We start from the raw sequence: 17,597 nt of genomic DNA, 5'->3' as shown, positions 1-17,597 counted from the left end.
TATTGTCAATTAATTTAGAGATCGGATTATTTACAATAAATAATATAGTATTGATAGTGGGTATCTAAATCTGCTTTATATTCTTAATTTGGAAAATACACACACAAACGGCGGTCTATATCAGAGAAAGTCGAGATTGTTGTGTGCTATGACACGAAAATCCACAAAGCAACTATAACTTATTGATGATTTATTGTTCTTACTTGAACACTTGATTGACCATACTCATATATAGCTCGATTGCCATTTAGCATACATTTGATGTGATTCGAAACAAAACAATATGATAACAGAGGATCCTATTTAAGGGGGAAAATTCATCTGCCACACCAATAAAGACCAAACATGTGATAATTAATTGGTAATGTAACAGAAAATGCTACAACAATTGATACATGTGATAAGTTCCCGCTATTTAACAGCGTAAGAAATGGTTTATTGTCATTTTTTGGAATTAATAAATTGGTTATCGATGCTATTTTGTAGCGCTTAAGTTTTTTAGAACAAAAAGGTTAGAAAAATAGTAGAAAACTACGAAACATTGAATACTTCTTGAAAACTCGTTACGGTCATCTGCAAAATTCATTGATTATTAACACTTAAAGCTTGAAAATACATACAGCTGAATACTTGGTCCTCTGCCATTAGTTTGTCGTAATCACCAGACATACATAAAGTCTCCCTTGCTCTGGGACAGCTAATTTCATGAGAACAGTAGTGTGAGCAAAAATATGACTTCTGGTTATGTTCATTTTGCCTGAAAGAAATAGACCAAGATAATGATCATGGTACATTTTAAGGCGGCTGCGAGAAAGTTCTACCACAAGCAAAATATGAGATGATATAACATCGTTTTTAGCTCTCACTATGCAGAAGTGCTAGGTATCTCATCTTTAGTCAGAATGGATGCATGAGGTGGTCTGGGTTCGAGAGCAGGAGGGGCAGCTGGTTTCTCTTTGATTGGGAGCTTTGGTGATCTTGAATTAACGTGATGGATTTGATCTGAAGGAATCTCAAACTGCAAGGAAAGAACAATGCGCTCGTTAAACTTCAAACATTCATGTTCAATATTAGCGTAATTAAAGCAGAGCTTCCATGATACTGTTAGGTCTTGGAGAAGCCAATCAAGAATCATGTGCTTATTTTATTTCAGGACGAACTGTAGTGGAGGCCATTCCATCGATAATTTAAAAGAAGTCAAGCCCAAAAGTTTACATTTTCACATTCTTAATCTAGATCATCTATTTCTTCGTCCATTACAGATAAAGATGAAGTTGAACAAATAAAAAAATAGATAAAATAAAAACTATCAAAACTTCCACTGCAACTGACCTTGTAACCACAGCCAGCTACGCATGCACGGAAGCATTCCTGTTATGTGCAGAGACAGAGGAGCAATATACGTGTATGAGTAAACACAATGTAAGAAACATATGTTACTACGGGAAAGCATCAGCCAGGTGATGATACCACTAAATAAATACTTTTATACAGAAATTATCAATCGGAAAGATGAGTAACTGAGAAAATGCGTGTGTAAACGAACACAAACACGTGGTTCAAAAGAAAGACTTAAGACAGGCAACTACCTCTGAGTAGCTAACAGAACCAGGAGAACGATCAATATAAGCACTCCATTTCTGGTCCTTGAGGACTGGGTCTTTGTAACATATTTCATCGCATTCACCCAAACCTTATATCAAATGGTCAGTTAGTTGAGCGAGTTTTTAAAGATGATGACAAACTATAATAACCAGCAAAAACTTAAAATAAACCGACTATCATGGGACAATTTATATATGACAACATCATAGCAACTCAGAAAAGTGTGACTAAAAATGTTTTGATGGAAGATAATAGCCATGATTAAATAAATAGAAGTTAGTTTCGAAAATAAGTTTCTCTCGAATGGAATAAACATATAATTATTGGCAAAGTGGTTGACACGAAACAAAAACTTACATTCATCCCATGTTTCACCATCAGCATCACACCCCTTTTTGCAAAACACTCTCCCTACAAGAACCTAGATCATGTTTAGTCCAATTTTGCTTCATAAAACTGTAAATGCGGATAAACAACACAATCCAAATCACAACTCGAATAATAAAAGAAAAATCCAATTGAGAATTGTAATGACCCAAATCTTTATTTGAATGAAATATTAACATACACATGATTAAAGAGTTGTTAATTAAACATTATCAAAGAATTGATTAATTAATGATCGACGTATTGAGATCCACCAAATTTAAAATGGATCAACAAGACATGGCCAAGACCATAAAATGTTTTGCATTGTTTAGATGATACGCAGTACATTCCCGAGCCAAGATGTTGTAATCGCACATAACATCCTTGAAACAAAATTATGAGATTCTTTTCAGATTTATTCTACATTCAGACATGTTAGTTGACCAACATCGGTTGGATAAAATCTCTGATAAATGAATATATGAACTTGGACAATCATATCCTCTTGAGCTAGTTTTTGGGTTGAGTTAAATCAAAATCTCAATCTTAAAATGCTATCATTAAGTGTTGGATTGCTAATAGTTGGAAGACCCGATTTGCCCACAATTGGGTCATTTGTAAACTTCACGCTCCAAATATTCATTTTTGGGCGAGTGTGAGCGTGTGTGTTAATTGTCATATATCGGTTGGATAAAATCCCAGTGAGTTATATATATAGACTAGGATAATCCTCTCATCTGGTTTTTGAGATAGAATTAGGTCCTCAATCTTAACACGACGTAAACAAAATCGCAAAATGTTGCAATGTATGCTCATATAGTCTTGGATCTGAAACTCAAATGCATAAAACTAGAATTTTCCATACTTCTGCTCTCATTTACACCCCCCGATATCTACAAAATCATCACACTCCTCTAAAGTTCAGCATGATGGACAGTTGTAACAGGAAGCTTCAGCCACAAAAAATGCTGAGGAATTCAATGAGAAAAGCATAACTTGACACAGAAAATCCTTTATCATTGACTTTGGGAAAATCCCGTATCTCGTTATAGAATTTCCCCTCAGAAGTATCCAAATTGGTGAATCTTCAACACGATCACCATATAAGAATTAAATAGCCCCACATGAACAGAAGCACAGAAACTAATAGAGGACCCAAATTCCCCAAACAGAATATAGCAAGCTATTTACGAAAGGGAAAAATCTTAACTTTTAACGGTTATGATCTTTTTAAGGATACACGAATCGAACTGATGCCGTAACAGGGGAGACGAGAGAACAAATTACATGGGATTTGCATGAGAGCGGCATATTTGTTGGTGCATTGACTGTTACACGGCGGCGTCCATTGCTGTGGAATCATTTTATTTCTTTCTTTCTCACAGATTTCCGTGCATACGCTGTTCTCTCTATGAAAATGCAAAATTTTGAACTTAGGTTTTTTTTTATTATTATTACAAAATCTGAAGATGAAATGGGGAAGGAGAGTAAGTGAGCGAGGACGGTCGGAAGGAGCAGAGGCTGAGCTGCATGGTATGAGGGTGATTAGGTCAATTCGCAGCCTTCATGTTTCGGATCTGGACTAGAATTTGGGCCAAATACCTACCAGATCCGTGAGTGGGCTACCTATGTACACAATAAACGGGCCTCTATCATTTGGGCTGTCCATATCTGCTTCTCGATTTTCGCTCTCTTCGATTCAAGAAATGAAGAAACTCACACTCAAATGTCATGGTTAATTTTTATTTACGTGAGTTTGGATTTTCTCAATTTCTTGGGTTTCATAAATTAGAATTCGATTGCTTGAATGACTAATTAGCAGATCATAAAAGATTGGCAACTGCTCAGAAATCAGAAGCTTCCTTCCATTCATATGTACATACAAGTTTCAGAAGAAGAAAAAGTAGACAACAAAAAGGTTCGAACAGCCAAAATTTGGATGGAACAAAAACTTCAAGCGCCGGCGATTAATAGGAACGATAAGCGAGAGTGAAGATGTGAGATATAGAATGCGCTAGACCAGAAACAATGGCGATCTTCACTTGCCCTCTCTTCGGTATCTGGCGACCGTACTCCATTCTCCTCCACGAATTTCCACCGTTGATCATCTCCATCTTTCTTCCTTCCATCTTCACAGATTCAGATAAAATTATTTTCTTAGCTGAAATTGGAACTCCTCTTCACTTTGCGTTTGTGGACTCAAGTGTGCATCAGTTTATATAGGCATTGCGTTCCAAAATTGCCCCTCAACTTTGGTCATAATTATAATATACATTTGGAAATGGAAAGCCAAAGAAATGTAAAGGCCAAAGTGCTTCTTCCTTTTTTTTCAGTGACTTGGGAGCAAAAATCACGTGGGATAAAACAGTGGAAAAGTAGTATTTTTAAGTTATTATATATTAATATAATTCAAAGATAAGACGAAGACATTCCATTTTTGAGATATGACCAGAACTTTTAATTTTCCAATTATTATAAAGATTTTTAATGAATATTTTGTAGTTCAACTCATTTGATGTTGCCAAAAGTATTTGATCCGATGGCTTTTATTAGATACGTAGGTAGCTACCATTGTTAGCTAGCTAATAGGTATGATCTTGACGTTGAAGTTGACAACCAATTGGTACATTGGATTGAGACCATTAGTTGCCAAGGTTCTACGTATCACACTTAATGGCGGTTTTCTTTTGCCAAATTCAAACTAGCTTCTTCGGATTGAATTTTGGGATAAATAAATTTACTAATAACACTTGAAAAAATTCAGCATGTATATTAGCGTTTTCCCCTTTTCCCAAACATTTGTTACCATGTGATCAAGAGATAACACAAATTGTTTTTTTTTTTTAAAAAAAGAAGAGAACACAAATAAATTAAATCTTTTAGTTCACACTTCACATATTCCAAGAAAAAAGGTCACTGAACTTTGAACTGGCAGTGACCTAATCTTGGCCGTTGATTCTGTATACACGTCTTTTTTGGAGGAAAAGGGGGTTTACCCGTTCAGACTTGACACGATTATTTATTTACCAACTTGACTTTCAATATTGAATCAGACTTATCGATATATTTCGGTTTTTAAATTAAATTTCATAACAAATCTCTTCCAAGTTCAGACACGCACAAAATTGTCTTTCAATTTTTGACAAAAATGAATTATAAGATTTGCTAATTTAATACGAATAGCGAACTACAGCTTAATTTATTACGATGCCTTTTTAGTTTGTCTAAAAACATGCATGGATATATATATATGTGTTTCCTATTAATATTCTTGACGTTAAAATGTTAACAAACAAGAGTAGGTTTTTTGTGAGACGGTGTGAGACGGATCAATCCTACTGATATTCACAATAAAAAATAATAATCTTAGCATAAAAAGTAATATTTTTTTATGGATAATATTCGTCTCACAAAATACGATCTGTTAGACCGTCTCACACAAAGTTTTGCCAGCAAACAAAGCTGCGTGCCTGGCTATATGTGACTTCTTTCTAGAACAATTGTTTGTTCCAGAAGAGGTATTTTTGAACACCTTATTCCATATAATATTCACCTCTTTAATTTAAATATTTTTATTCCAAAGTAATTTTATGTTTTGGAGAAGGAGAACAAATGAATAGCAACTATATATTGTGCTCATGGAAAACAATTTAAGACTTTACCGCAACTGGTATAGTCGTATAGATCACATGTTAATTCAGAATTTATCATTAAAGAAGACGAGCTTGAATTTATTCTTTGTCTGGAACCCAACGCAAAGGAACCTCCATGAATACTATAAAATAATTAAAGATGCTGGCTTTAAAGCTTATTTAAAAAGGAAGTTACGTTATTAATTTATTATGTGATATCTTCTTTATGGTGGAATATAAAAATAGTTATGTTTAAATTATATATCATGGAATGCACCACCTAAAAGGGAGTAAATTCTTTTGGTATAATGAATGAGTATATACAAACCTAGCACTTAAATCACTGAAAAAATTCTGGAAAATAACAATTCCATCGTGAGCATTCAGCTTAGTGATACAATAATGGATTTACCATTAACGTGGCAATATAACAAACAATTTTTTTCAAGAAATGAATTATCATCCTACTTAAATGGGAAAGTGGCGTGGCCATCCTCTAAATGTACCAAGTATTCATATCATCAAAAAAAAAAAAGGGGGGGATAAATCTATTTTATGAAAAGTATCAAGTATGTCCCACAGGAGCACGATGCCCACTAAGCCTAGCTTTTTTAAAATTTGAATGGACTTTAGGTTGTGGAATTTCAAAATCAAATAATGGTTTAGCAATATTCATCGAACCAGAATCCCAAAATTATTTCAATTTACGGTAGTAGGCAAAGAATGTTATGTATATAATATTTTCAAAACTTACATCATCGTCATAATGGCGGCTCCGCTTAATATATATATGGTAATATAGATGCTCATTATGATCAATTAAATAAACATACATTTTATGTAGTTGTTATTTTTAAATCGAAGTGCATGAATCTCATAATGACATCTGACGTCATCTTGTCAAAAGTTATTTGAAGAAAATATATAAAGTTTGATAAGATCAACAAGAAAGGTGCACTGATTGTAGAAAATACTCCATTTTTTTTAATGAAAATCAATGTGGAATCTCCACCTATACGGTTGAAATTTGAAAATACCCCACGTGGTTTTGATGTGACGTCCAACAACCTTAATTCCTGAAATTAAATACGAAGATCAGTCGCTGTAAAATGTCCACAATGCCAATTTGCACTTGTTACATGTGATTTCTTTTCATCACCTTTTTTTTTTTGGTCTTAATTTACTCGTTACGTACTTAACTCGGTGCGTTCTCCACCTTCTGAATAATAACCTCGTTCGAATGGTGGGGATCCAAGAAGAGCGACCATTACACTTTTGGCCCTCTTCACCCGCCTGTTTCGTCATCGTCCCCAAATATCCTGACTGGTTGGGGTGCCGGAACAACCAAATCAAAATACCTATGAGAATTCAAAGTGTATTTTACACGTGATCTCTATATAGAGTAGCTAGCTCTAATTGTATCAACTTTGTATTCTGTTTCATGTCCTTCCCTCGGGTTCTTCTTATTAAAATAAATACTGTACTCGTATTTGCCAATCCGAAAATATAGAATAAAATTTACATGTCACAACAAATTTCGCTACTTGAATAGGCCATCCTGTATCGATGTGGGGGCGTATTTGCATATATTATATTGCCGCTCTCATGGCTCCCCTAGCGACTTCACGCTTCATTTCTGCAGCTTTACCGCTGCCTCGGAAGTACATATATACTTGCTGCACAATCAATCAGAAGCAACATTAAAAATTCCGATCGAACGACTCACTTGTGTTGCGTAGACTGGAGTTATCATCTGGAAAATCAACAGAGGAAAAATGACAGGCCTGAATAACCCAAAGGCTTAGAACTGATTCCAGGCAAAATAGTCCGAACCCCATGAAGTAGAAAACCTGTGGGAAAAAATAATCATAAAAAAAAGTTGATTTTTTTTTTTTTGTATCAGATTACTGCTACAGAAGAAAGTAGAGGGATCCCTTTTGTGTCAATAAAATCATAAACTTAATCTGCTTCAGGGATGTTAAACTACTCTGCTCATTGTTACAGCTAAGCAGGAATTAAAGACTCACCCCGACTATAGCATGATCACCTATGATATCTACTGCTGGCAGGATGCCTCTGTAAAAACCAGCATCCATGATCAGACTAAAATATCAATCAAAAGGCTCTGACAGATAAAATAACACAGATTCAGATGAAATAATCAGACTAAAATACCAATCAAAAGGCTCTGACAGATAAAATAACACAGATTCAGAAAAAATAATGCAATTTAAACGAATAAGGATTCGCTGGCGGAAATTTTGAAAGCAACTCAGCTGAAAATTTTAAGGAAGACTTACGTCAGGGATTTCCCTTTGAAAACGACTGGAGGCGCAACCGCGGCAAATATACAAAAGCCAATGTGAAGCTGTAAGGATATGTAATGAAGCACTGTGATCAATTTAGTTGCAGATGTAAAAATCCATGAGTATTCATATAGAAAACAGACCAAGTAAAACAAGAAAAACCACCCAAACCTCAAAGCACTCTCAGTTCTGCAATTCATAAGGAAAAATAAGTCAAACTCTATGAAGAGATCGCCAACACTTGATCCATGTATAGTATAAAAATTCAGGCATTCAATGAAATTCCACTCTCTGCATTGATGAATTTCCCCTAACCTAGAAAGTTGTCCATAAATTAAGTTTAACAACAACATTTTGAATAACCATGTTTTCCACAGAAATCATACTCGAGTCCAACTGTAAAATATGGTTTTGCAAAATTTAGATACAAGGACTGACCTAAAAGCTCGGTAAAGTGGGCGATAACATAACACATAGGCTCCTGGAACCCCAGAAATGAAGTAAAGGATACCAAGAAACCAGATCCTCGGATCAATGAGACGGATAAAAAAGTTAGAAACATGTATCCAAAACACACACATCAATAACAGTACACAATAGAATGATTGGACACCAACCTCCCAGTTTGATCCATGCGGCAGTCACAGCAACCAAATCTATTACCTATATAAAAGAGCCAATCTTTTTAGAATTGTGATTTGTCTTTTAAGCCCTTCATTAATTTATAGATTTCAAAAGCCCTTCATTAATTTATAGATTTTAATTAATTATTAATATTAATCTATACCTATAACCAAAACATTTGTCTTTTAAGTCCTCATCAATGCAAATCCAAGAATTCAATAAAGATATATATGTGAATTTCTAATTGTTGTAATAGTAAAAATGAAATATCAAAATTTTTAATTTATTCCACCTAATATATAATTAATTAGTAGCCTAATTATTCCACATAATATATAATTAGTAGTCTAACAAGTGCTAATGAATTATCACTACAATATATATTGATTGTAGTAATTTATATAACTTCAAGAATAAAATGTAACTCCTATATTAAATTTCTCAAATAATATATCTTTATACTACCTATAAATATTTTACCCTTTTAATTTTTTTATCTACATGTTATTTTATTATTTTAATGCAATTTTGTAATTATATTTTAGTGTAGTTTCTAATTAGGTAATAAATTATAATATCACAAAAAGATATAAGAAAAAATTATTATATATGCAATAATACTATAACATGATAAGTATATAATAATATATTAATATGAAATTTAATACTAATATATTTTATGATTTTTTAACTAAGAATTGAAAGTAAAGAGTTTAATAAATTATTTAGTAGAATTTATATCAATAATTATGAATGTTAATATATTAATAATATCATAAAATATGAATCTCATAGAAAAATTCAGAGAGTTAGCTATAATAAGAAATTTAAAGATTTTTTTAGTATAAATTTTTTTAAAAAAATTATATATCAGACAAATTTATAAATTAAATAAACAAAATTTAGTAGTATTGGAAATATCTACTAAGAATATTTAAGATTTAGGCGTAAGGGTCTAAAGTTAAACCCGACCATGGTTTTCAAAAACACTGAAACCAAAATCAAAACTCAAAACTTTTCTTGGCTTCAGTTCTAAAATCAACTCTCATAATATATAAATTTAAGGCAAAATTTTAAAACAATTAGTTTCATCGTCTCACATATTTTATGACCATTTTATTTGATATTTAAAAATGGATAATAGAAGCAATTTTTTTAAAAATTATATCTCAGAAAAATTTATAAATTCAATACATAAAATTTGGTATTATGTGATCTTTTGATTTATAATTTTTAATTTATATATATATAATATATATATATATATATATTTATTTACTATTTATGATTTTTTAAGAAAAAAATCAACAACAAAATAAGTGACAGAAATATTGCATATAATTTGTCTATGATACAACTGTAAAACTTAAAAAGCAAATGATTTCAAATGTTCAATACTACGACATATTTGATATTAAAAAATGGATCATAGAAAACATATAATTTGAAATGTCCAATGGACATACATATACAATCACTAAGCACATAAAAATAAGAAGAGCTGGAAGTATTACAGGTTAACGTTACTCATCTCTTTCCGACCGTTGGAATGACAGCTTATATAAGAAGAGCTGGAAATATGTAAGAAAAACATCACCTGATACTTAATCATCAAGCTTTCAACAGTGTGATTATCTTCAAGCCTGCATACTTAAAGAGTTTGAGCGCAATCAAAGATCGTATATGTATCGCCTATCAAGAACGCACTCAACAGAAAGTTATCTGATAATTCAATGATCAAATTCGTGCTATTAAAACAAATTGTTTACTTACATCAATAATCTTTTGAGTTATTTGATTAATAGTGGTGTCTGGTGAACTGAGAGTTCTAAAAATCCAGAAGTATAAAGTGATCACTAAAAAGCTCCAAAACAGGCAGTGTGATAAGTCCTGATTGGAGTGGGTTGTTGCAAAAAGTTTTGTAAAGCTAAAGTCTTTTGGTAGAATCCTTCATACAGAGGAAGATGGGGTGACATATGAGTGTTTTTCTTCCGAACATCCATAAAATTCTCATGTCTTTACTTTTCACAAGTCTTTATATTTCGAACTATATCTTGTTGTTTAGATTGTCAACCGGTTGAAAATTTCATTAGAAATATTGAACTGTCTTCCGTACTTTTCACGTGGTTCATGAGAAAATTTTTCAACCGTCTAAAAACGATTGAAAACAAATTTTAAAAGCAAATATTTTTTAAATAATTTATTCACCTCGTAATTGAAGGCTTAATAAAAAATATAAATTATGTACTTTTTAAAAATTTATTCATTAACTAATGTATATGAAAATTAATTTATCTATGATATATAATTCTAAAAGCAAATGGTAAAAAAGTTTTGTAGGAGGTTAAATAATATTTAAATTGAATATTAGAGGTTATATTTCATTATCAATATTATTATTTCATTAGTTTTGATGATATTTTGATGAGTTAGTCACAAATATTTTAAATTAATAATTATTTGTCATTATTGTGCTTCACTTATATAAATTATGATTTATGTATTTATAAAATCCATAATTGAATTGATTTTTAGGTTATTATAACTTATACGTGGTGCTTAGATATATATTTTTTTCAAAATTTGGCTTTAGTTCAATTCGTTCTATATATTTATTATGCTCATTATAATTTATTATATAACATAAAATCAACATTTTGAATTTTAATTTGAAATACTAAGGAAATGACAAAACCACATAAAAAGAAACAAATTTCATCATGTTCCAAAGGAGAAACCATAAAATTCAAGATAATGAAAAAATAGATGATTTCATTAAAATGATGAGGAAACTTAACAAAACAGTCACACAGAGATACCCAAAAACTAAAAATTAAACAAGAAAAAATTTGATACACTTTCTCATATTATGAATATTCAATAGAAAATGATTCTTTCGATTTCACTCAATATAAGTGTTTTATATATGTCCACTTACTCATTACAATGTTTATTCACCACGTGCAACGCACGTGTTACTTGCTAGTTCCATAAAAGGGCAAATGTGAGTCCTGATCCCCACCAGCACAAGCATAATTAGTAGCATTCACATACAATCCTCCTCATATCCTCAATGACTTGGAGATTTTATACTAATGACAAGAATTATTTGACGTGCTCAAAATTTCAATCCTACACTCGATTAATCCTCAACCCCAGTGAACCGAGGAAACAAAGAAAAACACGCAGGATCTCCAATTTCTACATGTAGTAGCGTGTTCTTGGTTTTCTTTGATACACAAAAATAATCTGGCTACCAGTTGAATTTTAAGAGGAAAAAATGGTTTGCCCCCAATTCGACATACAATCTCTAATCAAGGAGTTGTCCGGAATAAATTTCATCCAAATCCATTGTGCTTTAAGTTTAAAAAGGAAAAATAATGAAGTCTTAAGTTTATACGTGTGATCATAAATTTACCAACAGATTTCACCAAAGTAGCAAACAAAGATCAGCCATGCAATAATAAGTTACTTCTATTTTGTTACATCTGGACAAAGAATGATAAATCCTGACCATTTTTAACCCTCTAAAGATTGAAAATAAAAAAGATTATAAAAAGGGGAATGAGAAACTAAAGGATTAATTTAGCAGAATAGCATGGGTGACAAGAAAACCACAGAAATTCCACAACAATGATATCATATAACTTACCCAACAAGGCTGTAAATGCAACATACTGCAGCCTCTGCAGATGAATTGGTATTTCATTCGCAATGTCGTGGTGAATGATGGGGAAAAAGGGAGGCCAATTTTTCTCCTCAAGAACAATACCAGCTGCACAGAAAAAACAACAATGATCTTGTCTTTATTATGGGTGTAAAGTAAACAAAATAAGAAGATTTTTTCTTTTCATATAAATAAAAAACAATGAGAAGATTCAATTAAATAAGAAAAGGCACCTCGTGCAGCAGCTTCTTCTTTCCTCCTAACTTCCTGCAGGGCATCATTAACACGAACAAGGAGAGTCATAACTAAAAACATCTTATCTTCAGAAAAAAAAGAACTAAAAACATCTTTGCACGTGTGTGTACAACTCAATTTTTTGGACGTGCATAGGAATGAAAGGTGAGTCGAGCTGGCTGGCTCAGAATCAATTGGGTTAGAAATTTTGAACTCGAGCTCAAACTCACTCTTAGTTGTCCATGAGCTTGTAAGTCGCTTGCGAGATAAATTTCTCAAAAATGGTATTTCTGACATTATATATAATACTATTGTGGTCAAGCTAGATTTTTTTCTTTCAATTTAGCTCAAACTCGACTCATTTCAACCCCTGACTTGTACATAATACAAAAAAGTTGAAAAATTGAGGGGAGCTTCTAGCTCGCAATGGATTGGGCCTACCACTGCACATTAGCAAATATCGACATGATGCAAAACATTGTCCAGTGGACACATATACACAAGTCAATTGATGTACAGGAAGAACCCTTTATATCTTCCTTAATTGCTCATAGGTCTTGGGCAACAATCTAGGCACTCCTCCCAAATATCCTGTTCCGAGAATTAAGAATGATGCTGGATGGAGAAGTGCATTTACTGAAGGCATCAATCGAGGTACAACATAAATGGATATTAAGAGCTCAGAAGGATTCTCGCACTAAGTCATCTGAATTATTATTTGGTTGCTCATTTCATCACAAGGAAAATAGCACAACAAATAGTAGGGTCTAGAAAGCAGGAGTCTCTAAATAAATTCATCACATCAGAGTCCAAACGATGCCCAAAAATTCATGTTGCGCATATACAGTTACCTGTTCCCTCCTTTTCAATTCATTTTCCTTAGCTTGTAGCTCTCTTTCTTTCTTTTACAAGTCCTGTATTCGTAGTTTTTTTTCCTTAGAAGATGTAAGTCATAACAAAGACAGAGTGAAGAAACAATATAGTGTTGCAGGTTAAGGCTAAAAACTTGCACCTACCCCAGCATTATCAATAGGAATATCAACCGGAGCTGTAGGATTGTAGAAATCAGCAGGTTCTGGAGGAAGGGGCGAAAGTCTTGAGTTCGTGGCAGCCTGCAAACAGAGAAATCAACGTTTCAGGTAATTGATGATAAAATAGCAATTTATACTGCTCAGAGATTAAATTTCAGATGATGGAATAAAATTCGTTATAAACCTTGGAACAAATTAACTCACCGTGTTATAAAATGAGCCTCCGCTGTGGTTGGAGCCTGCTTTACCTTTTAACCCTCCATCCTAGATTTCAATACACATTGATGTGTCAATTGAATAAATGATAGACAAAAATTTAGATATGTTAATTCTAATCGACAAACATTTGGTACCTAACAGACATTTGCAACTAAAATGGAAATTTCAGCTAACCAGATTAAAGAAAACAACTGAAAATTCATAGACGGCCGCACAACTTATGGGAAAACATGATTTTACATGCCAAACAACGGTTCCATACAATATTCAGGGAAAGAATGACTTCAAAAATAAAAAGGAATCCATATTTAATCAAGCCATGAACCCAGCCAATCATCAAAAGAAAACCCCAACTCTTTTCTTCCTCCAAACAAATTCATCGACTCCAAATTCTTCACGTAAAAACAGTTGGTTTTGCGCATTTTAGAACCCAAAGTCAGTATCCACCAGCAACCCAACCCACAAATGCAGAAATAAACAGACAACTTACAGCAAAGGGATTAACTTCCTCTTCTTCATCAAATGGGTTACGAATCATATCGGCCAGCCATCTTCCCCAAGTAAATTAAATTAAATTATCTACTATAACAACAACAAAAGTTGTAAAGCAGAAAATTTTGAAGCTTGGGGTGAGGGGGGGCGAAGAAATCTATGATCCAAAGGTCGAATAGAGAGATTCTAGAAAGTAAGACACTAAAAACTAATGAAATTAATCTGGAAATCGAAGAAATAAACTTATGTCATACTCATGCATTTACAAATTACAAGGAATTCTCAAAAATTGAAAATATAATAAAATACTGAAAATGAGAATGAAAAAGGTTAAAAATGTTGGAATTTGGAATAAAAAATGAAATTACTTGAATTACAGACTAAAATTTGTAGAGTCGTGGATAGATAATTTTTTGAGTTTGATGTGTTGAGCTGTGTGTCCATCTTCTGCTAATCCTTTTTTTTTTTTTTTGGTTTAGTCTGCAGTTTCCAACTCCTTGCACTTCTTTCCCAAGATTTTCCGATCTTTCACGACGTTGCACGTGGGCTTCGTGGTCTACCGTGAGTCTGAAAACTTAGTCAATCTTTCAACCACTTAGCCGCTCAAAATCTTTTACCCTAATAAGCATAAAATATATTCTAACTTGTTGGGGCGTCATTCACATTTTCTTGGCCAATAATTTATTTTTGATGCAAACATATACATCAAGATAAAATTTGATTTTTCCGATGTTTAAAAGATTCATGGAATGGTCAAATTAAAATGCTCTCTTACCTGTTATAGACTTTGGCACAAGGTTGGTGTAATACTAGTCTAATCTAATACTATTATAAATATATGAGTTTGAATTGTGAAGCTTACTATTTTATCCTTTCATTTATTTTACAATTTCTTATGTTCATGAGGTTCTTTAGGTCATTTTATAAGTTAATTTAATGTGAACATTAATAGTGTACTTAATTCCATCAAGATAATTATTAATTTGATTTTACTTTTGAATTTCATTATTGTGAGCTTACTATTTTACCCTCTCATTTATTTTACAATTTCTTATGTTCATGAAGTTCTTTAAGTCATTTTCTAAGTTAATTTAATATGAACATTAATAGTGTACTTAATTCCATCAAGATAATTATTAATTTGATTTTACTTTTGAATTTCATTTAGTTTACATGTTACATATTTAAAAAAATTGCTAATATTACTATTTGAATTTCATTTAGTTTACATGATACATATTTAAACATTAAATTATTTTCTACGTTAGTTATTTAAACATTGACATCAAATTCATAGAAAATTACTATAACAATGTTATAAATTAAAAAATTGTTAATATTCCGAATATTAAGTTAATATTGGGAATACGAATGGAGAAGAGTGAAACTGAAAAAAATTAAATTATTAATAAATATTAAGATCATATAAAACATCTTTTTCTCATTTAAAATAGGAGATATTTTTAGACTATTTATGTATCAACATAGATATATGATTGATATAAAATGTTTGTATGTTAGTGATTTCAATGCAAATATTTAAGCATTTAGTCAATTTCGATATATGATGTTAAAAAATATCCTTAAATAAAATATTATCTATTAATAATAATATCTATTAAATATGATCATATAAAACATCTTTTTCTCATTTAAAATAGAGATATTTTTAGACTATTTATGTATCAACATAGATATATGATTGATATAAAATGTTTGTATGTTAGTGATTTCAATGCAAATATTTAAGCATTTAGTCAATTTCGATATATGATGCTAAAAAAATATCCTTAAATAATATATTATCTATTAATAATAATATCTATTAAATATGATCATATAAAACATCTTTTTCTCATTTAAAATAGAGATATTTTTAGACTATTTATGTATCAACATAGATATATGATTGATATAAAATGTTTGTATGTTAGTGATTTCAGTGCAAATATTTAAGCATTTAGTCAATTTCGATATATGATGCTAAAAAATATCCTTAAATAATATATTATCTATTGATAATAATATATATTAAATATATGACTTTCATTTGTGAGCTTACTATTTTACTTTTTTTTTTTTTTACAATTCGTCATATTCATGGTGTTATTTAAGTCCTTTTTTATGTTAGTTTAAAAAGGTCATTAATAGTGTACTTAATTCAATCAAACTATTTATTATTTTAATTACTTAAATTTATACATTGCAGTCAAATTCATGAAAATCTATACCATATTAATGTTAGATAATAATGGGATGATAAAGGGAGATGAGACAGATGAAATAAAAATAAAGTATTAATAAATATTAAGTTCATATAAAACTTCTTTCTCCCATTTAGAATAGAGATATTTTCAGATTCTTTGTGTCAACTGAGATACGTGATTGAGAGAAATGTTTGAATGTAACTGATTTCAAACACTGTTTTTAAGTTATTTGGTCAATTTTTTATATATGCTGCTAAATAAATATTACTAAATAATATGCTTCATTTGATCATTTAGTGTTCTTGCAATGCGATGAGTTTTTACCCTAACGTTAACATGTTTTATTGTTATATATCATTTGTGTTGATTATATTGTATGGATGTCATATAAAATGTCAATATTTCTCAAAAAATAAAATCGTTTTTCAAAAAGAAAAAAAATGTTCATCCAGAAAAAGAAATACATGAAAAACAAATTGTACACGATTCTCATTCTATTTATAATGATATGAGAAAAATTTTAAAGTTTTGTGGACACAATAGATCAATTTTGTGAATTTTTAATAAATTGAGACATTGAGCCAGTTACACTTTATTTCCTCCAATATTATCTTGATATCTCATATGCATATCTTAATTACATTATTCGTGTCTCTTCTCAAAACTTTTAAAATCCAATAATTAATTTTGTATATCGTTCCACAAGATATAAAATATTATAAAAAAAATGTAAATTCGATAAAAGAAAATTTGTTTTGTTTCAATGAATAATATAATATTATGTTCTAGACATAACAAATGAGATTGAAATTATATTATTTTCATGATATGATGAACGCAATCATTGTTCCAAAACTTCTAAAAAAGTGACTAATGAGATGACTTTCTTGAATAGCGTTAAATTAAACGAAGACACAGTTATAATATATAGTAATTTGATAGATTTTCAAGTATTATTTCTTAAAGTGATTGAGAAATAATTGTTAAAAATTTATTAACCTTATAGCTATATGTTAATAATATTGATACTGAATATATAAAATTGATATTACAAATATCACGATGTTTGAAAAAATTATAACACCATTCATTGGTTATGTTGTTGAAGGATGTATAGGTTATACATACTTTTACTTACAAGTAAAAACCTATTACGACTAAAAGAATTTTTTCTTAGGAGTTACAGTTGATAATTGTCATAAACTGAAAAA

The 17,597-nt window shown here is 31.0% G+C and overlaps 1 protein-coding gene and 1 pseudogene across 3 annotated transcripts; both read right to left on the bottom strand.

The window, feature by feature from the left end:
- Positions 1 to 549: 549 nt before the first annotated feature.
- Positions 550 to 3,527, bottom strand: LOC142526381 (uncharacterized). 3 transcript variants are annotated; one of them, XM_075630739.1, is made up of 6 exons: positions 3,262 to 3,519; positions 1,963 to 2,016; positions 1,590 to 1,693; positions 1,333 to 1,371; positions 867 to 1,018; positions 550 to 757 (listed from the first exon to the last, which is right to left on the bottom strand). In XM_075630739.1, coding segments are annotated over exons 1-6 (426 nt in total). In that variant the 5' UTR covers positions 3,338 to 3,519; the 3' UTR covers positions 550 to 756. The 3 variants fall into 3 exon arrangements, with proteins under 3 accessions (XP_075486854.1, XP_075486855.1, XP_075486853.1); XM_075630740.1 differs by having other exon boundaries at positions 550 to 1,018; positions 1,963 to 2,026; positions 3,262 to 3,527; XM_075630738.1 differs by having other exon boundaries at positions 550 to 1,018; positions 3,262 to 3,518.
- Positions 3,528 to 6,939: 3,412 nt separating this feature from the next.
- On the bottom strand, positions 6,940 to 14,402 carry LOC142527307 (secretory carrier-associated membrane protein 3-like; annotated as a pseudogene).
- Positions 14,403 to 17,597: the final 3,195 nt, after the last annotated feature.

This window comes from Primulina tabacum, chromosome 15 (genome assembly GCF_025594145.1).
Source record: "Primulina tabacum isolate GXHZ01 chromosome 15, ASM2559414v2, whole genome shotgun sequence".
NCBI lineage: Eukaryota > Viridiplantae > Streptophyta > Magnoliopsida > Lamiales > Gesneriaceae > Primulina > Primulina tabacum.
This window is presented reverse-complemented; position numbering and strand designations above follow the sequence as displayed.

Excerpts from the sequence above, each read along its gene's own strand:
- LOC142526381 (XM_075630739.1), bottom strand. The coding sequence starts at position 3,337 with ATGATTCCACAGCAATGGACGCCGCCGTGTAACAGTCAATGCACCAAC. Across the intron at positions 1,372-1,589 it reads GTTCTGTTAGCTACTCAGAG|GAATGCTTCCGTGCATGCGT; the intron begins GTAGTTGCCTGT and ends TGCACATAACAG. Across the intron at positions 1,019-1,332 it reads TAGCTGGCTGTGGTTACAAG|TTTGAGATTCCTTCAGATCA; the intron begins GTCAGTTGCAGT and ends CTTTCCTTGCAG.